This window comes from Phalacrocorax carbo, chromosome 7 (assembly GCF_963921805.1).
Source record: "Phalacrocorax carbo chromosome 7, bPhaCar2.1, whole genome shotgun sequence".
NCBI lineage: Eukaryota > Metazoa > Chordata > Aves > Suliformes > Phalacrocoracidae > Phalacrocorax > Phalacrocorax carbo.
The window spans coordinates 43,369,970-43,395,604 of record NC_087519.1 but is presented as its reverse complement, the minus strand read 5'-3'; the positions used below and the strand labels follow the sequence as shown (position 1 = coordinate 43,395,604).

Sequence of the window (25,635 nt, the reverse complement as noted above, 5' to 3'; positions counted from 1 at the left end):
ATTCAAGATTGTGAAGGTGTATTTTAAAAGAATGTATTAATTTAATTTAGGATGAGTTTGCATGCTGTTTAAGCCGAGCCAGCCAAGTGTTCTGCCTTTAAAGTACGGTAAAAAAATGCCCTGTAATTGGAGTACTTAGCAGTAAATTATAGAATGCTTTTATAAAAATCAAGGTGAAAAATTATTCTTTCTAAGAAATAAACTGCCTTTTTTTGATCAAGAATAGCTGATTAATTAATTCAAACAACATTCATGGGGAAAAATATTTGTATTTTCCTGAGAAGCAGATTCATAGCAAGTAAAGATTCTTCTGTGAAACAAGCATCCAAATTTCAAATGAGGAAGAAATATAAGTCTTACCAAAATACTAAATAGAAATTTAGAAGACAGTTGTAGTGGATGAACACTTAGCAATAGCAATTTGGAAGCTAATCTGTATTATAAACTGAAGGCTGTGGCTCAAAAAAAAATAGTTGCTAGTGAGTACACTTAAAGTGTACTGAAGACAGTTTGTGTCTACCCTTGCTATTGATTTGTGTTCAGCGTCATTCATTTATATTCAGTTTCTGATCTGGATAAGGCCAAGTACATTCACATGTAGAAAGTGGCAGGAAAGAGAGAATCTTGTAGTTGGATACACCTTACTCCTTTTTGGGAAAATGTGGAGTTACGGATCTGAATAAGTGCCCCTCCAAATTCACTGCTACAAACAAGAGTCTGGGTTTCATGTTTTTCAAGCTCCTTTCCTGTTTATGGAACCCTGTATACGATCACCATACTGGGAGGTAGTCTTCAGGATCTATTTTGAACAACTAGTAGATTTATTTTTTTTAATCTACAATGAAGTAGATATTTATGTTGCTGCATGATGAACAAGAATGAGTTATCTCAATAAATGGTTTTGAAAGCTCTTCAAAAGACCAATGATTGCATTTCATTTGATTCTCTTTACAGGGAAATGTACAAAAGAGCTCAGGGGAGGACTCGGATCGGTAAAAAGAATTTCAAAAAGCGGTGGTTCTGTCTAACAAGTAGAGAATTCACATACCACAAGCAGCAAGGTAAATTATGTTTATTTTACAATTTTTTATTTTCTCAATATTTTTTGAGTGTCTGCATCTGACTTGTGCTTTTTAAATTGCATAATTTTTTCTTTCCCTAAAGTACATGTGATGTGTTTTAGTTACCTGTGCCCCAATTACCAAATGCTTCTGTCTGATTCATGTATATTTTCTCAGTAATAAAAACGCACATTTTGAGAACTTAACCTACAGTATCAGTGGACTGAGGCTATAAAAGAGTGTTTTAAAAATTGCTTCACTCATCTGTGATGCGTTAGTGGTAAGAGTCTGAGGAGTGGCTAGGGAGAGACCCTACCATTGAGTCACGAGGTTCAGACAGGACCCCCTTGCTTTCTAAACTCCTTCTCAGAGAGGAGTGTAGGTGCGGCTAAGTCCAGTCTTAGTGTCAGACCTGGTCAATGGTTTATTTTCTAAGGGTTGTAGAAGTGACCACTCATCACGGTATTTGTTGTTAGTAACTAGTTTGCCAGATGCCCCGGCCGGTCGCGTTCAATGAGGACTGTCACGGCTAGATTAACGAATAGTACAGTTTATTAAAGCAACAGATACACAGGTTCTTTGGATCACTGGTGATAAGATTGCTGGTTCCCAGACACACACGAATACTAAGATGATGAGTAACACTGCTAGGCTACAAATGCATTAAGCAAATATGAAGCATTAGAGATTTAAAGTGAAGCTATAGAGAGGTTTCTAAGTTTTCCCAGGGAAACATTTGGTATAACCAGATGTTTTGTTCTTACCCAAAGGTGTCCCAGTGCGGGGGAGGGTGAAGAGAGGCTCAGCCGGTCTTCCCCGACACCCTCTTCACGCATTTTATACTATTTTTTTATCTTTCAGGTGGAGCTTGAGTGACTCTAGTCATACATACCTTTATTATGATCGGTGTAACATTTCCCCCCTTTGCTTTTAAAAGCATAGACTAGAAGAAATTTGAAGCGCATGCCCAGTGAGGGGTGGTCGCACCTTAGAGGCGGGTAACTTTTGGGATGGAGGTGTGTTTTGGTATTATAATGATATTATAATGAGCCAAGTTCACCAAAAGGACAGCGTTTTGTCAAAAGTATGATGGAGTGTTGGCCCAGGGTAGCAAATATGCAGCGTACCAGCTCCATGGTACCTCGAGTTCCCATTCATCACAGAGCCTGGCCGTGATGCCTCCACACCGCTCCACCCTCCGGACACCAAGTTCTCCTGGCATTGCAACATTTATGGTTACTAGGGAACTTCCATGGAATGGATTCCTCATATATCAGCTGTGCTTCACCCTGACAGCTCCTTCACTGCTGTACCTTTTCTAAAAACATAAGTTTAATTTCTAAGTCACCTCCAGTGATTATTCCACAGTCTGTTTACAATTTTTTATAGATAAAGAACCAATTTTCACTATTCCAATCAAAAACATCCTTGCAGTGGAGAAACTTGATGAGAGCTCCTTCAACAAAAAAAATGTGAGTCAAAAGATAGTTTATATGTAATTCTTGATGTGTTCTTTAAATAAAAGATTATAACTAGCTTATAGAGCTGCTGAAGTGTTTAGTAATAGGGTTTCAGTAAAAAAATCTTTTTCAGATCAGGAATAAAAAGTTGTACACAGTATTTCCAAGTACTCTGAACATGGAACTTAACCTGGAGATTTGGATCTCTGCACCAACTTTTCTGACTGATTTTATTACTTCTGCCACCTAATTTCTGGAATGAAGGTTAAAACTACTGTGACCTTATTACAAAGCACTTTCATGTAAGGTGTTCGTAGTATGTATTATACTATGTTCCACTAGAAATGTAATATTGCCGAACATATTTATTCCTTTTGTAAGAACTTCCTACAATACCTTCATCAGCTGAGACAGTTGTCTGTGCTCACAGCCTCATTCTGGACCTGTAACACATCAATATTTCTGTTGTTACTTAAAAATCCTGAGGCAGTGATAAATGTAGAGCTGTTATTTAGGCTGAGGATGGCTAAAGGAGAGACTTCTGGGAATCTTCTGTTACTCAGGATATGAAACTTGAAGTCTGAGGTCACATTTAAAGATATGTGAATGAAGAGGACAGAAAATGCATCATGTTGTAATTCTTTAACGATTCTCTTTTGGATGAGGAAATGGTGTATGCAGAACACAGGGAGCTGGGTTGGTTTTTTTTTTGGTTGGTTGGGTTGGTGTTTTTTTTTCTTCTAAACAGGGCTGTGTAGTAAAATGAAAGAGGTGACAAGCCGTCTTTTCTCCCTTGTCCCACTTTGAGTCTTAATTTGGCTTTGTTGAACTGCCTGTGCTTTGAAATTTATTTTGACATAACCAAAGTTGCTCAATAACTAGGTGGTTTTTTTTTACCGAGCAGAATAATGTTGCGTTTCTTCTACAGATGTTTCAAGTACTACATGGAGAAAAGCCACTCTATATCCAAGCAAATAACTGTGTAGAAGCTAGTGAGTGGATAGAAGCTCTTTGCCGGGTAACGAGGTGCAACCAGAAGAGGCTTAGTTTTTACCATCCTTCTGCTTTTCTGAATGGGAGCTGGCTTTGCTGCAAGGCTACAATAGAGAACACAGTGGGCTGTGCTCGTTGCACTGCGTAAGTCGCTTCTCAAATGAAAATACATATGTTTTGTAGGGCAAATAATGTATGATTCGCTATCCAACTTGAAAATTTGAAGGTAAGGCTTTCCCTGCCTGCTTGAGCAAGTTATGCTATTAAAAAATACCTTACTAATAAGGCCCAAAGTACTGGATTTTATAAAGTCTCTTACTTCGTCTGACACCACATGAAATGAAGATAACCAGTTGACCATATAAATCAGAAATATTGAATGGTTGATTTCTTTCCACACAGATAATATGTTTAATAGCTCAAGTTTATTCAGATGCCAAGCTGAATGCATAAATACAACATACCTAGGTCATCTATTTGAAATAATTGAAATACCTTGCTGCAGAGGGCTCAGCCTGGACGTCTTATCTCTTTTCCTAATGACATTGTCTTATTTTATACAGTCACTTTTTTATTTTAGCCTCACATATTTTAAAATGCAATGTACTAAGAAAGTTGGCTAAATTTTGGATGTAGATTCTGACAAATTGCTTGGGTTTTGTAGGTATGTCAGGAAAATGAATGACATCTTACAATGCATTAGTGCCTTTCTTTAAGCTGCTGATTTCTGAAAACAAATGCTCTGATCTTATTTTTTTAAATAAATTTATCCATAACTGGTTATGTTGCATAAATTACAGACTAAAGATGGCAGTCAGTCCTCTAAAATTCAGTATAAGTCCTACAAGATAAATTTCTGAAAATATATATAATACTTTTTCCATGTTATTTAGTTCATTCCTATATTAGGTTTCTCAACAGTTCAAAAGGTTCTCGTTACTAAATAACTTTGGGTTGGTTTTGTCTTTCTGGTTTTTAACTATTCTAGTTTAGGAATGTATCTTGTCATTCTCTTCTGGTTGCCTTTCAAGTATAGTAGATTTTAAAAGAAAAGTTTAATTGTCATTTAATAACAGTGATCATTACCCTTGCTTTGATACTTTTGAAGTATTTTTCCCTTGATATACTGAATTATAAATTGTATTGGAAAAAGCTATTCATTGCCCTCAAAACTGTATACGCCTGTTACTACAGAATACTTGCAACAAATGCGAAGTTTTGTGTAGCGATTGTGAAGCTGTCTGTGAGTGATAGACATATTAAAAGGCTAAGTATATTGAAACAGTCAGTTTTTACTTCCATTCAAACCTTTCAAGAATGACTTATATTGACTACCCGTTTCTCTTTCACCTTTTAGAGACGTTCCTGCTGATACTCAAATTGAGATTGATGGAGACAGAGAGACAGAAAGAATTTACTCACTTTTCACTATCAACATGTCTAAACTACAGAAGTTGGAAGGTACTCCAATAATTCAGAATAATGTTATTCAGCTCTAATTCTTTAGGCCCATCAGTTTGATGCCTTACCAATTTACCTGTAAATAATAAGAGAGTAGAGAGACAGATTATATTTTTGTCTGTAGTGGTCTGGCATCAGACATTCTTCAGTCATTTCTTTACAATAGCTATCAGGCATGCATGTTGTTCCAGTTGAATTGGCATATATGAAATATCTTTAACAGTCTAAACAGAAACTGCAACTGTAGCCGGTGGCTTTTCTGTTTTTGTTCTCCTCTTTCGGACTGTGGAGTGAATTCTGTTGAACATGGTTGAGTTGCAAGAAAGCATTGGTTTTCTGTTGATGTGAACAGGAGAGAGCAGGATGCTCAGGGTGCTGAACACAACCAGCAGAGAATAAGCCACAGAACTGTAAATACATCTAGTTGATACTGCTTCCTGCTTTTGTCTTAACCCATTTTCTGTATAAGCTAGAGTAAGCTACATAAATGGTGACTCCAACATTCTGAAATCTAAACGGTTAGATCTGTCTGTTAATTATCAAAATTCTAATTGGGATAATTGTGGTGATTTTTGTAGAGGCTTGTGGAAGTATAGCAGTCTATCAAGGTCCACGGAAAGAACCAGATGATTATTCTAACTTCACAATTGAAGATTCTGTTGCAACTTTTCATACACTTAAACAGATAATAGATATAGTAGAAAAGCTGAATGAATCGCATGAAAAATACCAGAAGAAGAGGTCATCTAGTGCGAAATATGGTAGTGAGTAAGTATCTTAAGCCATTTTGATGTACATAAGTGTGTATTTTTAAAACAATAATTCACAGAACAAGGTCAGGCTTGTTGAGGTAGAAAGGCTTAACTTAAAGGTAGATTTAGACAACACAAAGTCATGGAAAAAATAAGATACATCATTTGTAGTAATGCAGCTTTTGACCAACTGTTAGAAGATAAAGAAGTTCCTCTGCTGTAGGATTCATCTGTGTTCCTGTTGAGATTCCCATAAGCGGGTGTAAAGACACTAATTTCCTTGCAATTTAACATCTGAATTGCACACAAAATTTATCCCTGACTGCCTACCTTCTATTTTTAATTATTTCATACTGAAATTTGTAATTTAAAAGAAAATATCAATTTATATAGAGCTGTAAAAATTGCCCTGCAGAAACATACCTTTCATGCAGTATACTTACTGTTCGTAATTCACTCACCATGCTCAATGATAAATACTGTTTCTAGTGAAGTTCAAAAAACAGGCTGGTTTTTTTTTTTGAGTACATTGTTGTTTCAGAGGAGATTCTTTCAATTCTCTTCAATCATGGCTGATACCTATGGAACACCACTCACAAGTTTTCTGATTTATTCTTTGCATCCATAAGGCTTGATTCACTGGAAGAAAAGAATGTTCAAATCCCGATTTGGTTTGCCTGGTTTAGTAGCTGACCCGAGTTGTTTAGAAATATTGACTTTGATTTAGAGGTCTCGTGAAAGTATGTGACGTTTTCCACAATCATGAAATCTCACAAGTAGCAGTAGAAATTACAAAAAAACATAGGTTTTCTTAATAAATTAAAATTGTGTGATGTCAGCTAGAAAGCAAATGTTAATCTTAAAATTATTTACAGACGCTTTTTTTTTTTTTCCCAGAGAAAATCCAATTGTTGGAAAAGTTTCCTAACCAAAAGAAACTGTGGCACACTTCGATGAAAAAAGAAACTGGAAATGTTCTTGAGTGTTTGGGTTATTTGGTTTTTGTTTTGGTTTTTTAAATCATTATATGCATTTTTACAAAGTATTTAAGAATGAACATAAATGCGAGTTGTGTTGACAATCTATTTAATATTTAATAGAAAAATATCTACTTGGAAATCTGGTCTCAAGGTTTATTCTCATTTTGCTGAAGAATTTGGAGTTCCAGGTTCTAGAAGTAACAGGTGTGAATAAATCTAAGTGTTGTTTTACCATTGTTGTCTTATTGGAAAGAACTTTCTAAACAAATAAGCTTTTTAATGGAAGAAAATCTACACGGCATTTGTTGGTTGGATTACATCTCTCAATACATACACTGCAAACTTGCGGGAGTTTACCATGAGTGCCTGCCCTGCTGATAAGGATCTCGAAATAGAAATCCCAAGATACTATGACACGGATAAGATCTGAAGCTTCACACTCAATTAATTTGATTGTTTTATCCTTGTATTAGGTGTTGTCAGGACTTGATTTATCTACAGGTGAAGTCTTATAAAATCATGCAGTATGCTGCAAATAATCTGGACAGCAGATACCAGTGTTAGTTATGTTTTTAAGTACTAAAGAAGAAGAAATCAGGGAACCTTTGTTGTACCTCTTGTTTACATTTGGGGTGAGTAATATATGGAGTGACATTAGACCACTATCTATTTTCTTTAGGATTTTTTAAGGTACATAATTTTTCTTAATCTAAAAAGAAATGCAGGGTAACAACATTCTTTTTAAATAAGTTTGCCTACAGATAGAAAAATGTAAATGTGAACAGATTGTGGTTCAGTACTGATCAATTTACATTATCCCACTATGATTTTTTTTTTTTTTAATAAAAAGCAATAACTAAGTCCAGCTCACCTTTGACTACAAATCTAATAAGTAATCTCTATTATAATCACTCAAAGCACTTTAGATATCTGGACTATCCCAGATTATTTTTAGATACTTTGTAGTATCTGCTTGTTATGATCAGTTGAATGATCAACATTCTTTTGTCTTTAGTTATGTGGATTTGTATTTGCCACTTAACACAATTTTAAACTGGCATTCTTGACTTCAGTGAGATTAATTTTTGTTCACTTCATCTGAGAAGTTAGGTTTATGCTGAAAGAACATGTATGTATATAACCAGGAAGAAGCAAAGGTATTACTGTGGCAACTTTGCTTCGTCAGTATTAAATACAGTGGTACTCCTTGGAATATTATTTTTAATAATAACTATATGTGGTACTTTTATTTTTGGAGCATTTGCTGTGGGATGTTTTGTTGTTGTTTTGTTGGGTGTTTTTTGGTTTTGGGGTTTTTTTACAATCATGATTTGGCCAAATTAGGAATGTAACTTACAAATAGAATAGAAATCCACAACGCTTGAAACTGTAAGCTGTTTAAATTACTATACATTTATTATGCTGTTGTAGGGAGGCTTCCTGTGATAAAAGCAAGTTGGCAAGACAGGACTGAAATATCTTTTGGAATGAATGTAACTTTGTAGAATCACTATTTGATTTAACACCAGACAAACTGTTTTATAACACCCAGGGTTCAGTACTTTTGAAATTGGGGTTGGGGGGAGGGAGAGGGAATACAGTAATGCCAAGAAATGTGTTTTGCCAAGGTAAAGTGGGTCTTATTAATTGCCATTAATAAAAAGCTGCCATTAAACAAAGCTGAATGTGGTCAAGTGTCAAAGTTTGGTTTTGCTGTATATGGATTAAACCTGTGGCAAAGTATCTGTTTCTTGGAGCCGTTTTCTGTTGTTTCCAAAGTCAAATTTGTGAAAAATTAAATTGTATACTCTTGCAACAAATTTTTTTAAAAATGCACTTTTTTGCTTTGGTACTGGAATATCTGGGAAAAAAACAAAGGCCATTGAATATTTGTGACCATTAAGATTTGATTTCTCATTTTGTAATGTTTTAAAATGCAGTAGATGTTCTAGAATTTAATTAGGTACAAGTAGGATGATTAATAATGAAAATTGCCTTCATTTTGATTAGTCTAGAAAGTTGATGCTATTTGGCAGTTAGTTCTGTTAGGATTATAAATTATCATTAGTTTTAATTTGTATTATGATGTATTGTTGAATGTATTTTTATTTAAATTTTATTTTCTTATCAAGACATTAAAATGTTTTGTAACATTGCTTGAGAATAACTCACAAATAAATTACAACAACCTTGAGATACACTGTGTTCATTGTGAGGCCTGGCTTTTTAAAATGTTAGCATTTATCTGAAGACTGAACTAATAGGGGCTTACATACAGGAGTTGGGTATAAAGGGATAAATCTAGTTGACAGGAAAAAAAAAAATTAAGTTGAGGGATCTTGCATGGTCCTGTACAGCATTGTTACATTCTAACTAAGACTAATGGTTGGAGAGAGAGGTGATAGTTAATCATTTAGCATAATAGCATGCATAGAAGCTTTAATAATTTGACAGTTCTTAAAAGTTTGCAGTGCCTGGTCTGATGCATTGAAGGATATCTAGTACTATGTTATTAGTGTTAGATGACTGGGGTTTTTTTTCCTTGCTTACTGATTTGTCTTTCATTACTTGGCCTATGTACTAGTACCAGCTATATAATTTGTCAGACCTATTTTAAATACATTGCATATAGAAAAAATAGTCTTTACTTTTCTCAATCTTCTTTATGTAAGCTGGGCACTTTTTTGCCACTTGCTCTCCCCTCCTATGCTTATGGGCATTTTTTAATAAGATAATTTTGTCCAAGTGAGTTTTAATGTCTTGAGACATTTTGTTTCCTTGTACAGAGAGCTGACCTGTTGTCCTTTATTGCTGGTATGGAAGCTCTTAGTAAGAGTTACAGTGCAAACCTTCCAGTCATTTTGGAATTAATTTTGATTAATTCTGATGTAAGTTGTACTAAGGCCCAGTCCGAGTGGTCACTGCATTCATTTGCAGAGATCAGAAAGCACAGGAAGGTAAAGATGAAGTTGGAAGTACAGGAGGAAATTTTTTTTCTGTGGACATTAAAAAATTTTTTTGCAAGGATTCTGTGATGATTATAGCAGAGTGATCTATTTGTTTCACTGCTAATATGCTACCTTCTCTAATGGTTCCCATTAGCTGAGTTTTCTCTAGACCATGGTATGAAAAGGGCATTCCCATTTAAGATCTGTGGCTTCGGTGCTGATCATACTTTTGAGTTCTGGGCTAGGCTGGCAATCATAGATGCGTAAGGCCTCTGTATAAAGTTCTTCCTAGGACTCTGGATTCCTTGAAAATCAGTGTGCTAGCTTCTCACACAGTTCTATAGATCTTTTCCCCCATCATACATGCAGATAATTCTAGTGGGAAAATGCATACTTAGAGCCTATATATAGGTGAGCATATTTATCTTCATATAGTCTACTTATCTTCATATATAGTGAACAGAATCAATATATGGAAAGCTAAGTGTTTACAAGACGTTTTCTTTAGTTTCTGCTCATTTGTATGTATTTTAAATTATAAAGTTTGCAACATTTAGTCAAGTGTGATAAGGACTGATTCAGTATGGTTTTTAAAAGAGCATGCATATGGAATAAAAATTAGTCCAATAAGGAACTCCCAGTAACAAATATGAGCAACTTCCAGTAGAATGCACAAATGCATACATTGTACTAAAGGTTCTTAAATAGTTACAGAAGCATATTTAATGTTTATATGATTTTTGGGGACTAAATAAATAAGAAATCCTTTAATAGCAGTAAAGAGACTATATGAGTGTTACAGTGTTCAGCTGTGATGGGACTGCTGCTGGAATACTTTGTCTATTCCTGAGGTTCAGCAAGATAGGCAGCTGTTCAAAAAAAAAAATAATCTGAGTTTGAGAGTAGAGCTATAAGAATTGGGAATATTGAGTGTAATTTAGCTAAATTACATAGTTTAACAATAAAAAGTTACTTGATGTACCTAAATCAGGGACAGAAATTTGATAATCAGTTGCTCTACAATCAGAATAAGGTTTAAAAAGATCCAGTGGCTGCAGTGTTCAGGAGTTCATGTGCTTAGTAAGAATGTGTGGTGGGTTTTTTTGTTTTTTTTTGTGTTGTTTTTTTTTTTAACCTATTAGACAACCTTCCTGAATTGCTTTTAAAATATGCTTTAGGTTAATAACTGTTTATGTTTATGGAAAATAACAAAATTCATCCATATATAAATCTATCTTAATACGATGTTCTATAATCGTATGACCAAGCTTTTTAAACTGTTTGAGGTCATAATTATTTTAGCATCATTACTATTGCAAATGCTGTGGCAGCTAGTTAACAGTTTCACCAAAAAGAGGACATAAATCTTTATTCTCACTTTAGAAACATTAATGATATGGGATTTTAAATCCAATCAGACAATTTGTTTGCTGCAAGGGGTTGTGATTGTTTCCCACTTTCATCTTCTATTTTTGGTCATTTTTCCTACATAGGGAAAAGAGCTGAGAGAATCATAAAACAGTCAAAGTAAATCCACTGTGTGTCTTGGATTCAAGACTTAAAGGTAAAAATATCTTACCTGGTCCCTCTGAGGTAGTAACGCAGAAGATTTTGGCTTTGGTTTTTCAAAAAATGCAATATATCCTCTGCTTTACTCCAGGTTGGTGTTTCAGTGACAAACTCCACTGTGTCAGGGAGCAGAGAGAGATGATAGTTTGAGGGATGTGTGTGTATATGTGTGTGTGTATATATATATAAAAAACAACAGAAGGCTTCAAAGCCAGGCAGATTCACGCAGTGCTTTCCTCCTAGATCAGTGTGCAGACACCATACCCACTGAGGGGTTACTTTAGTAGCTGGCTGAGAAGCTTAGGGGTGGGGTGGGAGCTCCATGGGGTTTCAGAGGGCCTGCTCAGCCTTTGCTTTTCCTGGACACTGTGACATTGTTGCTAGGTGATACAGAAACAAGCCTTCATCAGATGGCAAAAAGCAGGCGACAGAGATAAAATTAGAGGGAAACTCCCCTATAAAAATCGAGTGATCTACAGTAATGCTCAGACCTGACATTTACGTTGCATCTTTCATCCATAGACCTGTAAAGTACTTAATGAAAAAAGAGTAAGCATATACAACTCAGTCTCTTCTTTCCGTGGTGGGGGATGGCAAGGTGGTCTGTTGTTTAGCAATGCAAATTTTAGAAGTCCAAGAGGAAGGAGTTATTCCCCTGTAGTTTCTGTAACTAAAAAGTATTTAAATGGTGTCAGGTGCAGGCAAAATGCTTTGTCAAGTATTTGGTCAATTTAATAATCTTGAGTTATGAGCTGACGCCCCAGACGGTGACAGTGTAAGCCGAGAGGTTTGTACAAGCATTTTCTCCATGTGATAATGATGCAATATAGCTTATTTACCTCGCAAGTTGTTTAGTCCTTTACCTTTTCCTCTCTCACTTTTTCTCCTAATCTTGCTGATGTACCCTAGTATAAATTAGACCCAACATGTTACAGATTACGTGATTTTACAAGTATCTTAAAATTGAAGCAGAAATAATCCTAGTCCTAGATACGAGATCTTAAATAAACCATCAAGCTGTACAAATGGAAAAATAAAAGGACGAGTTCCAGAACTACTGAAAAACTCCATGAAAGATCTAACTCATAAAAACACAAAACACCATGATTTCTGTAACAACCAAAATAATTCACCTAGCTTCCTCCTGAGTAGTTGATTGGGAGTCCTGTCAAGTCTTCCGTGTCGTGCCATTCTCCCATGGTGTGACAGATACGTAATTTGGGGGTGTTTGGTTTTTTAATTATGTATATACTTGAATTGTACATGTATATATTCTAGCACTTGCTTGGCCGTAATCTGAAAGTAGAAAGTTGGGTCAGGGTCAAAAAATGTGTCCAGTGAAATGGTACATGGGACATACTGTCTGCAAGTGTGAATGATAAGAGGATAGATCTCACCTACACAATACCTTCCAGTAATTTAAACATTTTTTAATGTTTCCATGAGGCAAGTTTCTGTGTGGCTTCCCTTGTTGATGCTTTGGTTGCAGGATTTGCTAACAGTGGCTTATGGAGTCTATTCTGATATTAGGCAGATATGATATTCTGATATTAGGCAAGTTCCAAATACCACTGGGATGTTCAAAATACTAAGACAAACAGCACTATCTCATGAATATAGGAAGTGTCAATATTTCAAAATAGTTGGGGGTGTGTCCCCTCATAACATCAAAACAACCTAACTTGGTTTTCAGTTTTCAGTTCAGAATTCCATTCCATTCTCAACCAGCTAGCCTCCATTAAAATACGCGTCATTTCTTATTCACAGTTTTCCGAAAAGTTAATAAATGGAATATGAGACAAGCTTCTAACTTGACAATCCACACTGTTCAGGGGGAACAGTAATAGCTGAGTTTTACTCCAGAGAGTAAAACAATCAGCAAACAAGAACCTAGTATAGAATTTGATGCAGTAGTCTGGGGTCTTTGTGTCATTGGCTTTAAATCTCTGCTTCAGAAGGAGAGATGAATGAGCCTGGGTGTTGTATGAAGAATGGAGAAGTTTCAAGGGTTTAGACTTAATTAAAGCAGCTTGGCAAACTCAGGAGTGATCTAGTCTCTTGTAGACAGGGTTTTCCCATTAAAGCAGAAGGGTTCCCATGCAAAAGTCATTAACTTTTTTGGTAAAATACCTTTAAGGACTTTCCTTCCGTATATTAGGTGTCATCATGTCCATTTGTTTCACTTAATGAGTACTGCACGATGCATTTAAGAATCTGAATTACTAGTACTTTTCTGTCTTTGAACTCACTCCTGGACTTCTGTAAGTCATGCCAAATCACATACATGTGTGGCAATATAGGGAGGTTGGTGGGGATGTACTTTAACTCTGTTCGCTACTCTGGGTAGCGATATATATTCTGTGATTTCTTCACTCCAGCCTCTTTTCCAGTGAGATCATCCCAGCGTAAAAGTGGTATGCAATTTATTCCACAAATGCAGTATGTTTCCCTAATTCTTGTTTTTGTTTCTTTTTTATTTCTGGATGCCGGCTTCATGCTTCTCTTTCACAGAAACGGTACATATTAACAACAAAAGTCTATTTCCATTTTGGCAATTGTATCGGGCAGCTTCAGTAAAACCTTAAGGACTCCTACTGGTGGTTTTGTTACAGGTGACAGCATGCTGATACAACACTGTTTCTTGTGCTGTCTTCCTCTATCGCAGCCCCCCCGTCTGCCCTTACAGAGGTCTCAGCTATGAACACAACAGTATTGTTAGTACTGGCCATTAATAGCCCTGTTTAGCATATTCCTAGTTGTAAAATGGCACAAATTATTTTCTTTGGCAGAAAAACTGACACGGTACTTAAGTGTTCTGATATATGTTAGTCCATTGACAGAATAAACAGTGAGTGTAATAATGCAATCCAGCATGTGTGTTAGTTGGCCAAGATACACACATGCTTACATAACTGTTCTTTGCATTATCATAAAACTGACATTTTCATAACAGTTTTGTTATTACTAAAAATAATCTTCAATTCTATGTTTCAGAGTAAGCAAGCTGTGGAAAAAACAACAAAAATCTCAAAAATTTCTAAGAGGAAAGAAAAAAAAAGTGAGGTCATTTCCAGACATCTCCATTCTCAACAGATTTGTGAAAAAATCTATGAAAGGCATTGTACATGCTTCCAAACCATTGTCTGTGCAATATTCAGAGTTTGAAAAGGTGCGTAGAGAATGAAAATGTTCTTACAAGGTGAAGATGCATCTGTGTGTTCATTTGACATGGGATTAGGAGTATGAAAACTATTACGGCAATTATGTAAGTTGGATGTCGAATACTTGGAGCTTTGAGTGTTATTTGACCTGGAGACAATCAGAATCGATCCTTGGTGGATTACACTCCATCCTTACTGTGACATTCCTGCAGAAATTTAGTTGATTGTAAATTGTATAATATAAAACAATAATCCAAATTTGGATACCTACTATTATGTACGTCCCCATTCACAGTTGCCAAACAAGTTAGTTTTTCCCATTCTGTAGCGCACAGTGGCTGAGCAGCTCTAGTTCTAGCTGGACAACCACTTGATAGGTTCAGAGGAACGTAGTTCACGTTCCTATATTGAGATACTGAATTTGGAACACTTTCAGTAAAGTCTGAATGAGATAAGCAAATGCAGTCTTCCCCTGCCCAATCTGAAATAATGGGTTTTTATTTATAGTTAAAACCAGTGACAAAGTACATAGAGAAAACTCGCTGAAAGAGCTATCGTGTTTTGTGCCACTCTCCCATGTGCCACCTCCTTCATGTCATGTGTGTCTGTAGGGAACAGCTGAATTCTAGAGTGCCAGGACAGTATTTCTCCAAAACAGCTTGAAAATTTTTATACAGGTCTTCAGGTGATAAAATAGCCAAGAAAATAATTATTAGCTGGAAAACTATTATTTGATTTCTGTTAATGGATGTTCTGGCACTGTACAGTAGAAATGCATATTTTATTTTTATTTTTAAGAGTAGACAAGGCAAGCAAGAGTACCATATCAAAAGTTACCTCCTTTCTGTTTTGAAAAGAAATAGTTTTCAAAATATCTCTTTCATCCCAATACTGAAAACAGTGTTTCACACTGGCAATCTCTTTTCTATCAAAGGGTATCCCAGTCTTTTGGAATAAATTCAGAGCTGCATCTCATTTGAACTGATATGCTCGGCAAAGGAGCTGGTTATGCCTGACAGCTTCTTACATGAGGAAAAGACATTAAAGGAAGGGATCGTAATTGTTTTAATGACCATGTTTCATATTTTACTTTTTTTCTATCCACAGGCACCCAGAGCAGTTCCTATATACTTGAGCCACTTGTTTTGCTGCCATTCTCCTAGTTGTGCAGGAAAAACTTTGTATCGTCACAAAGCAATTGCATTCAGGGAATGGTTACAGGTTAAAACTAGCATTGCCAAATTATTGAAATCAGTTCGGTTTATATTTGTATTTGCAAAGTGTACAGCAAATGTGTGACATTTTGACAGTCGATTAATGTAGAAGATCTTTAAGATCAATATCACCGAAGTGACTGAACTATTTTTATTTTTTACTTTATTACCAAAGGCCAGATTTTTGTGGCCAAGGTGCACAACATGCAAGCCACTGCTGAAGTATACAGCTTACTCTGCCAGCAGTCTTAGGAAACATGTCTGAGAGTTGGAATTCCAGGAGGATTTGGTCACCCACCCGCTCCCCATAGTGAAGGCAGTCCAGTCCATTCAGGTGAAGCTGTGATTCACAGCTGGAGAAATTTACAATACAGCTGCTCATGCTACTTTCTGTATGCAGAGAACATCCTTCATGAGGAATGTCAGTTTGGCAACTGCTAGGTGTCCTGTTTAAACACAGCAAATGTTCCAAAAATACATTAATGTACTCAAAAATCTTGCATAAAGTCTTCCTTGGCTTTAAAAAAATATGTGATTACACATGAGAAGTTTTTATTTCTATTCACACTTTGTATGACTCTACAGCACTTGCAAAGCTGGATGGATGCACCATGTATGCCTTTTCTGTGCTAACAATAATTCATTCTGAGATTGATACAGGGTCCTCAGAATGACTTGGAGCTGCTTTCCTTCTCAGCAGCTTCAACGTTGCTGTTGTCTGCTATACCAGGCATCAGGAAATGTCTGTTTAGGGCATCATGCCAGTGTGAGTTTTAACATTGATTATATTCAATGTAACTGAAGGTAGGAATCATTCCAATTTAAAGTATTATAAGTTCTACAAATAAAGATCCTCTAGTTCTTCGACATAAAGAAAATCTGCGCTTGATTAGGGGTCATGACATTCAACTTATCCAAAATTGCTTTTTTCTCAAATTCACATTAATTTTGTACATATTACTTTATTGTTGTTACCATCTAAGAGATGAGTTACATGGAGATAAATTATAGTTATTTCTGTTACAAGGAAAACTACATTTCTGGATGGAATGATATTTTGAATTATAAAAAGAGATTAAGAAATGCAATTTCTGTCTCTGCCCTTTAAAATATCTCATTTTTGACTCTGTACTCTTATTTATAGCATGTTCTTAGACATTGTTATTCCTGTGCCTTTAATCATATGTAATCCAGCTGTGACAATCAGCAGCAACTGTTATTGAAGGGAAGTGGGTATTGATACTGAAGAAAAGCAGAAAGTTAGTATTTTGAAACCTCAGTTTGGCAGCATTTCTATTGAGCACAGGTATTTTTTTTAAGTGGTAGAGAGAGAAACAGTTTCTCAAGTTAGTAAGCAGTAATCCAGGCTAGTTTTCAAAGCTTAGCACCACAATCTGATGTAGATTCAGAACTGGACTGGTACTGGTACAGAACAGCGAAGGTAAGTAATCCGGTTGGTATGACTTATAATACTGTCTTAGTGAATAGAGAATCCACAGATTTTTCTACAGTACCAGTGGGGTCTTGCCTCCACCAGTGATATTGAGATTGTCTGGAGTCATTTGGCTTTGCAAGATGGTGCTCAAAGTTCAGCCCAACCACCAAAACCACCACGGATATACTGAGATTTCTGCAGTATCGAGTCTCTGGACTTGATAAATTGCAACGAACTAATCAGAATATAAAGGGGGGGAGAGGGTTGCATGTGCGCACACAAGGGTCAGATCCAGACCTGGAGAAGGCTTCTTGCCTTGAAGTTTTTTGCTTTGTGGATAAGCTAAGGTGAACCAGTGTCATCCCTGCACACCTGTAATGTCTTGTTGTTGATTCTTCCTGTTCAGAGTGTGTGATGGGGTATGTTGTTGTTTTAGGGTATGCCTCCATAGAAATGCCCTAAACTACATCAAAAATAACTGCTGTGTATATATTGAAAGCTGCCCAAAAAACGATTTGTGTTGGGTACTCTGAATGTCATATGTTTGGCCATGTGATAGCAGAGCCTTTGTGCAGATGAAATACTGGTAAGTCTTGAGAAAAGGAAAAGAAAGCTGGGCTGTTTCAAACTTTAGCTCTTACAACTTCCATTTATTTGTTTGTCATAACTTTAAATAGAACGTTGTATCTTTTAAACTTCAAGTTGTACATGAATATCAGCATTATGTAACAAATTATCTTAAAGTAGGCTTAAGGAGGCAGGGCACTATTGGAAAAAGTCAGTTTTGTGTACTGTTATTTGGGTAATGATTAGAAATTCAGGTTTCTATTAACTTTTAAAATAATGATGTATATTGTTTAACTCTGTTCTTATCGACACTTTGACGCTCCACTTCTTAAGATGTAGTTGTATATGTAAATATTTTATTTTTTATTGTAATCCGCCACTTTAAAATTCCCTTTTAGTTTTTTAGTTCTTCAGTGCTTCACAGCTCTTACCTATGATTTTTTTTTTGTCCTCTCACAAACTTAAGCTGATAAATTAGGAAGTAAATTCAGACCATCCTACTTGGACATGACAAAGTAGCCATATTTAATTGATCATTTCCATAAAGGATTACTGCTGTCTAATGAGACTTAGCTTTGAGTTACTGGAGACTGTAGGCTTTGAGAACTTTGAACGTAAGATAGTTGTGGTATTTTCAAGGCATTTTCATAGTGTGTATATAATGAAATATTGGAACAATGAAGAGAAATAATACAGAAATTGAATGTTGAAGAATGTTGCAATTTCATGTTGGTGGATAATGCTGTGGGCTGATGGGGCTGCAGGGGAGACTTTGGGGAACCACTTCAGGCAGGTGGTGTAGGCCTGAATTAGTCCCACTGCTGGATCATCCCATGGTTGTAATCCTCAGGGCCCTGTTAAGAAAACCCTTGACATGCACACCATGAAAATGGGACCTCTCCTACTGAGGCAATGGTGGAGGAGCAGGGCCTGTCTCCCCACTCCCTGCCCTGTGTTAGCAGGCACGCGTCCTCTTAACGAATTTTGGCTTGTATGATGAGGCACAAAAATAGTACAGCAGGAAACCGCGACGGGGCTGCTGTGGCCGCCTTCTTCAGGGCACCCTCCCCGCAGCTCGTCCGCGGGAGTGTGGGTCTCCCCTCAGAGCAAACTGGTGAAGACGCCACTCTGGGGCCTCATCGCCACCCTTTTATTAGGCTCTTTTTTTTTTTTTTCAGCTTTCCCATTGCCCACGGCGGCGGCCCCTCTCCCCCTCAGGGCGGCCGCGCCCGTTAGCGCCGGCAGCGCAGCTCGCGGCAGGGAAGGGCGGGGCGGGGCTGCCGTTCCCGCTGCCGCCGCGGGCTGGCGCTGCAGCGCCGCGCTCCCGCCCGCCGCGTGCCGCCGCCGCGTCCCCGCCCCTCCGCCATGGCCGATCTGGAGGACGGGGACGAGCCGGGCGCCCCCCACTCGCACCCGGGCTCGGCGGGCTCCAAGGCGGGCGCCCCCGACAAGATGTTCTCGCTGAAGAAGTGGAATGCGGTGGCCATGTGGAGCTGGGACGTGGAGTGCGACACCTGCGCCATTTGCCGGGTGCAGGTCATGGGTAAGCGGCCGGCCGGCGGGCCATGGCCGCCATGGCCGGCGCCCCGCCGCCGCGCCCGCCTCCCCTCGCTCGGCGGGCGGAGGAGAGAGACGCGGTTTCCGGCAGGAGGGGAGGGGGCTGCCTTCGCCGCGCCTCCTCTTCCTCCTCCGCGCCTTCTCCGGGCGAGGGCGGCCCTCCCCGCCCCCGTGCCAGCCGCGCCTAGGGCGCTGGTCCCCGCGCCCGCGGCGCCGCACGGGAGCGCGGGCCCCTGAAGTCACCTCAGGCCGCCCGCGGCCCTCGGGGGAGCGCCTCCCTCTGCCCTGCCGGGCGCCGGGCCGGCCTCCCTGTGCCGCCGTCCTGCCGGGGAGGCCGGAGCGCCGGCTGGCCTCTGCCCTGTGCCCGACGGCCCGCGGGCGGGCTGAGCTTGGGCCGGGGCCCGCGGGCGGACTGCTGCCCCGCCGTCCCCGGCCTCCGCGCAGCGCCTTGCCCGTGGAGGCCGTCCCTTGTCTGTGGGCAAGCTCCGCAGGCGCCGAGTTACAGCCGAGCTGGCCAAAGGGCCGGGTGCGCGGTGCTGCTGTACGTGGGGGTTTTTGTTTTGGTGTGGTTTTTTGAAGAAGCAGTTGTGGATGTAGATATAAATTCATTTAACGAATCTGTTAAATCTGGAGCCTCTTAACACTTCTACCCAAGCCTCTTAATTACTAGTGCGGTTTAACACACATGAATGTACTGAAAAATCTGTTGAAAAGGAAGGGGTTACTTTACCTAGCTTTGAAATCTGGAGAATCTCTTTGGAAGCAGCCTCATCGTTGACTGGTATTACCGTTTTCTAACATGTTTTAGAAATATGATATTTATCTTGGATCTTTGAAAAGTCCTTAGATTCTGCTTCTACGGTAAATCTCTATCCAATATTTATTATTGTGCTGAGTCACTCTAGACATAATTGTCTTCTCACTTGGGCTTGGTGCAGCCTGGCAGGACAAATGTCCCATGATTCCCTCCAGAGCACCTTGCTTTTGTAGGTCTGGGAACCGTGATACTGCAAATCCAGTCAGGTTTTGGCTTAACAGAAATGAGACAAAATATGCAATGCTGTAATTTGTCATACATGTTTTCACTGAGAATGTTCTGTGGAACAGAGAAGGCAAAAATGTGTACTAGAAGAAAAAAAAATGCAGCCCTGGCTGAAGTGGTGGGGGATTCACCTCTTGCATATGCATGTTCTGAAGATTGTCTGCTTTTATGTGGTGAACAGAGAACACCTTGGAAATATGAAATTGGCTTCATCTGCAATGTAAGCCATAATTTTAAGAGCGTATTTCCCTGTTCTAGCTAGCCTGTTACAGGGCATTATAAAGAAGTCTTAAATGAACAAAATGTAACATGGAGCTTTTGTGAAAATGAAGGAAGAAGTCCATTAATTTATAATTTTTCATAACTAGACCAAGGGAGTAGTTTTCATCTGAAACTAGCAGAAAAATCTGGTAACTTTTTTTTTTTTTGAGAACAAACCACATTGTTAGAGGGTGAAACTTGATCATTACTGACTTCAGTTTAGTAATTTCATGTTGACCCTGCCAGACCCGCTCTGGCTCCTGTAGAGCCGCTGCATCTGAAGTAACCTTAGGTTTGAGGCAGTTTGTTTCATTTTTGCAGGGGAGCAGAGTGTTAGCTGGTTTAGTTTTCTACTGCTTTTGCTCCTGGAACCAACCTGGTCTTCAAGGATCACGGAAATACAAGGGAAAGAAACAAAAATGCAGGTGTTAGCTGGGAAGGGCAGGTTTGCAGCAGGACTGACTCAGATTTGCTTCACCTTTCAGACTGACACTCTTAGGGTTATGATGCAGGAGTGGGGACAGCTTACCTTGGTACAGCTGCAGTAATATCTGTCCTCAGCTCTGTGTGCTGCTTCTTGGTCTGAAACTCCAAACCTAGGGCTAGGATAGGAAAGCTGATTTCAATAGTGACACCTAGTCTGCCACAGTTTACTGCCCTGCATATTGAGGTGATCCCAGATTGGTTTGCTTTGATGTACCATGGCACAAGTTGAAGCAGTTTGGCTGAATTTTACCTGCAGCTTAGCCCTTAAATGCTATGGAAATATAAATTATAGGAACAGACAACAGGAAACTTTATTTACTGCCTTACTTTTATCTCAGTGAGGAAAGGGCAACTGTTTCAGAGTTTCTGTCCTCGTTGATTTCTATTACCTGAGAAAATGAGGAAAGTCTCAGCAGATGAATCTAAAATAGAAGGACCGACCGTATCTGGCAGAGGAACCAAAAATACTCAAATCTAAATTCCTGTTGTACATTATATTTCTGTCTTCTAGGAAAAGATGGTCCAGCTAGTGACATGTAAGCCAGGTCCAACCTGCAGGACGCTTTTGTCTATGCTATTACCCTTTCTTTGGAGGAGATGAAATGTGTTTGCTCCCATAATAGTTGAAAGCTTTCTATTGCGCGTGGTATGTGTGCGTATGTGTATGGCAGCCTGTGTCAGGGCAAAGGAGAAACAAAGGCATTTTTCCACTGTATGTGTGTGGCACAGTACTAAGCCTGGAAGTTGTCACTTCTGTATCTTATTTAGTCCTAAACCTGCCATCCAGTCCTATAGCCACAGGCTGGAGCGAACAAAGATGAGAAATATTTTTAATTAGATATTGTTCCATGTTTATCTATTTGTATTACCAAATTAACCAATATATTTACATATGTATATGACTTGTGAAAAGTACGTGCAGGTACTTATTAAGGAAGACTACTATATAAAAAGTAGTAGGAGGTGGGGGTTGTGGTGAGAGATGTACAGCCTAAAAAGATTCAAAATTGTGAATGATTTCCTTAAAAGGAGATGCTGACATGTGAAAAACAAAGTCCTGTAATTAGGGTTTGGCTTTGTGCTTGTTCTGGTCTTAATATGCCTGAGTGCCTTGGCACAGATCTGCTGGTTATTATATCTACAAAATGGAGAAGGCTTTTTTCAGCCAAAGTTATGAAAATACCAAAGCAATGGAAAATAAACAAAACTTCTTGGACAGTTTATAGTTCTTCTGATCTCTTTCAGATATATATTTGATTGTTGTGCACTGTTTTAAAATTCAGGGAGGTTATTTAATGTGAAAGGGCTGAAATAGACATCAAAACTTGGGATTTTTACCTTTGTAAATTGATTTTAGAGTTTATATTTTTCTCTGACAAACCTATTCTTAAGATGGAATCCTGAGAATCAAATTGAGTCTTGTTCTTGTTTGCTTTTAGATGCCTGTCTTAGATGTCAAGCTGAAAACAAACAAGAAGACTGTGTTGGTATGTAGTGATTTCATTCGCTTGTTTTTCAATTGAAGCTTCTCTCAGTAGGGTGCATTTTAAAGTTTGAAGGAAATACTGATTTTATTAATGCTCAAAAGTAATCTGGTGTTTCATTCTACATTGTGTCATCTTTTTACATTAGGAATACTTTATGCTGTATTTTTGAGCACTAATAAAATTACTTTTCACCTCAGACGTGCTGTAGAACAAAACTGCTTCAAATTTGCAGTCAACACATATGCAACTGAGAGGTTTAAGTTTCTCTCACCCTAAGCGTAATTGAGGACATGATAATGTACACTTTTGAAGTGAGTAGGAAAAGGCTACTTTTTTTTTCTTCTGAGATGCATGCCAGAAGGTACAACAGTAATACCAATAAAACTCCTCTGTTCTGAAATAAATGTGTGTCTGGGTTAGAAAGCATTTTTTCCCCAGTCTTAATTCAGGTATAGTGGAGGCAATTGCTTGTTTTGTTCACTTTTCATTTGAAACAGTGGAATTACTTGAGTTTGCTATAATGCTTTTTAAACATAAACATACTTTCAGTTACATACTAATGTATGCAAAAGCAAATCTTGTCTTACGTCTGATATATTTAATTCTAAAATAGTGGAAATTGTCTCAAAGAGTTTGCTTTATCCCTTTAAGTCAAGTTTTAAACCAGTGGTAAAGCTTTCTAGGCTCTTATTCTTTCTGTTTTGAATTATGTTATCTCAAACTTAATCCACTGTTGGTTTTGATGACTGTTCTAATGAGAACAGGAATTTCCTGTTTCAGATATCTTAACTGGCTTGCTAAGTGTCCTCTTTAAGATAGTCAGAGAGGGGGGAAAAACATAATTTGCAATACTCATTTGATTGGTACCCTTGTATTCCTATATGAACAGATAAGGGGGGGAAAGTAATACCTATTCAGGAGTAGGTGGACAAGAGATAACCCTTTTTGTTGTGTCAAAACAGTTGTAGCCTCTGAATAACTTCTGGTCTGAGATCCCATTTTGAGGCTATATACTGGTCAAATATGCCTCTTTGGTATCATACATTTAAGTTTAAACACTTGCCTTTCAGATGAGAATTTGGTGATATGCTCTTGTGTGATAGTCAGTCAGTAGCCAGTTGGCTGTATCTTGTACTGGGGAAGATAAAGTAAAGAGCTTAGATAAGCTGCACTTATTTTCTGAACAGAACTGATAAACACGTTTATACATTCACAAAACTCTTGTCACTTTATACAAGAAGGTGAGAATATATGCATTTTTTTTCATAATTGGAAATAAGTAAAAGGATTGATGACAAAGAACTGGCCATCATCAGAATGACCATAATAATCCAGCCTCAGTGGATAAATCAGTGATGACCCATTTTGCCTCTAAAGCTTGCAGTGGTTATAAGCATCTGTGAGTGACAGTTTGGACTTTGCTGTAGGTGTTGATTGGGCAGCTGAGTGTGACTGGAATATGTTCTTTTTCTTTTCTTTCAGTGGTTTGGGGAGAATGCAATCATTCCTTCCACAATTGCTGCATGTCCTTGTGGGTGAAACAGAATAATCGCTGTCCCCTCTGCCAGCAGGACTGGGTAGTCCAGAGAATAGGCAAATAAAAACACTGGAAGGTTTTTTCCTGTTAAACTTGTTGAAATAGTGTATGTCTTGTTCCATTCTTTTGTATGAGCATATGGCATATGTCAGTCATCGAATTTATTTAGTTTATCTGCTACAAGATCAGTGTGGTTTTGCTGTATGGCCTTTGCCGCACAAGGAGGCAATGATCAGTCTTATTGCAGATACTTCCACAACAGAAAAAGAGAGAGACACTACATGAATAAATGTATCTGTTACAATTTGAGTGTTAACTCTCAGAGCATAGAAGTGTGGTGGTGCAGTTTATACTCTAAATACCATTTATTTAATGTTTTTGCATAGATAAATGAATTAATTTGAAAGGTTGACCTTACCTGTAAGTCTGATACGCTGCATAGTTTACTGTCAGGATAAAGACATTGTTTTTTAAGTAAAATTGTATACAAAAACGCAGTCCATGATCTAGAATTAATAGTGTGTAAAAGCATTTGTGATGTTCTTTTTCCATCACACTATACTAAACATTTCTAATTTAGGTTTTCTTTATGACGATAGAAAATTTTGTTTCATTGTATCTCTGTTACTGTATCATATTCTGTACATGGTTTCTACAACAACAGTATTGAAATTTAACCACATTAATAATTTTAATCATGGAGACCTGTATTTTCAATCCAGAGACTTTGGGTACAAAGACACAGATTTGATATCATTTAACTAGGGGCATAAACAGTTTTGCTGGTTAGCTGACTAATGTAGAAAGCAAACAAAACTGATAATTTAAGTATCCCAAGGAAGGGAGGTACTAATTAAATGTAGGGAAAAATGCTACATTATGGTTTCATGAAAATTCAGTTAATAGATATTTCTTTATCATAATTTTATTGGTTACAATGTTTTGCAAGTGGGAGGAAGCATTTCATTTTTGTCAAAGTCCTCAACACATCATCTTTTTTATATGAATCATGATTTTTTTTCTTACAAATATTTGAGTGTTTGCCTCTGACTTAGTCTTTTCCCTAAACATCCAGAATAATTACTATTAATCTGAACATATGCTGGGGAGGTTAATATATGTAATAGGTTGAATTATGGCTTTAAGTCCATAACAAATTCAGGCTTAATAAAGTGGTTAATAAACCTGTGTGAAATTGAAGCAATATTATATGCATATGATTGCTTACTTCAAAATTATCATCTTAAATGTTTAATGCATTTCTCAGCAGATGTATTTCTGTCTAGTTCTGTTTAAGTATATTTAAAGAAGTTTATCTTCACTGTATGAAGTAGTTCCAATGGCAATCTTTGTGTTACCAGGCATACATGCAGAGTTTGCTGTGTTTTTGTTTAATACTTGTACTCTTGTTTTTAAAATGTTTTGTATTTTTTAAATATATCTTTTGTCTCATTACACACTGAGATGATAAAAAATGCTCTGTGTCACTGTTACAGTCTATCAAATCAGTTGTTTATTATTCCAGATGATGTCTGTCTTAAAATTGAAAACAAATATAAAATAAGTTAACAGAAGTAATGAAGTGCCTATAGCATTTATGTTGTTGTGGAGTATTTATGTTTGTGTAAATGGATTCTTCCTAAAATGAGTGCAAAAGAAAATCT

General features: G+C 37.7%; 2 protein-coding genes across 4 annotated transcripts in view; both read left to right on the top strand.

Moving 5' to 3' along the window:
- The window catches only part of RASA2 (RAS p21 protein activator 2), a 52,161-nt gene extending 43,258 nt beyond the window's left edge, over positions 1-8,903 (top strand). For both annotated transcript variants that reach the window (XM_064457712.1, XM_064457713.1), the window contains 6 exons: positions 955-1,061; positions 2,451-2,533; positions 3,450-3,658; positions 4,872-4,975; positions 5,554-5,743; positions 6,625-8,903. In XM_064457712.1, the coding sequence (XP_064313782.1) occupies positions 955-1,061; positions 2,451-2,533; positions 3,450-3,658; positions 4,872-4,975; positions 5,554-5,743; positions 6,625-6,655 (724 nt within the window). In that variant the 3' untranslated portion in view covers positions 6,656-8,903. The remainder of the gene's footprint in view (positions 1-954; positions 1,062-2,450; positions 2,534-3,449; positions 3,659-4,871; positions 4,976-5,553; positions 5,744-6,624) is intronic.
- Positions 8,904-18,931: 10,028 nt separating this feature from the next.
- On the top strand, positions 18,932-25,545 carry RNF7 (ring finger protein 7). Of its 2 annotated transcripts, none has more exons than XM_064457703.1 (3): positions 18,932-19,137; positions 22,387-22,434; positions 23,917-25,545. In XM_064457703.1, exons 1-3 carry the CDS (start codon positions 18,967-18,969, stop codon positions 23,971-23,973), a joined length of 276 nt encoding a protein of 91 aa, XP_064313773.1. In that variant the 5' UTR covers positions 18,932-18,966; the 3' UTR covers positions 23,974-25,545. The 2 variants fall into 2 exon arrangements, with proteins under 2 accessions (XP_064313773.1, XP_064313772.1); XM_064457702.1 differs by having other exon boundaries at positions 18,935-19,144.
- The last annotated feature ends 90 nt before the right edge of the window (positions 25,546-25,635 follow it).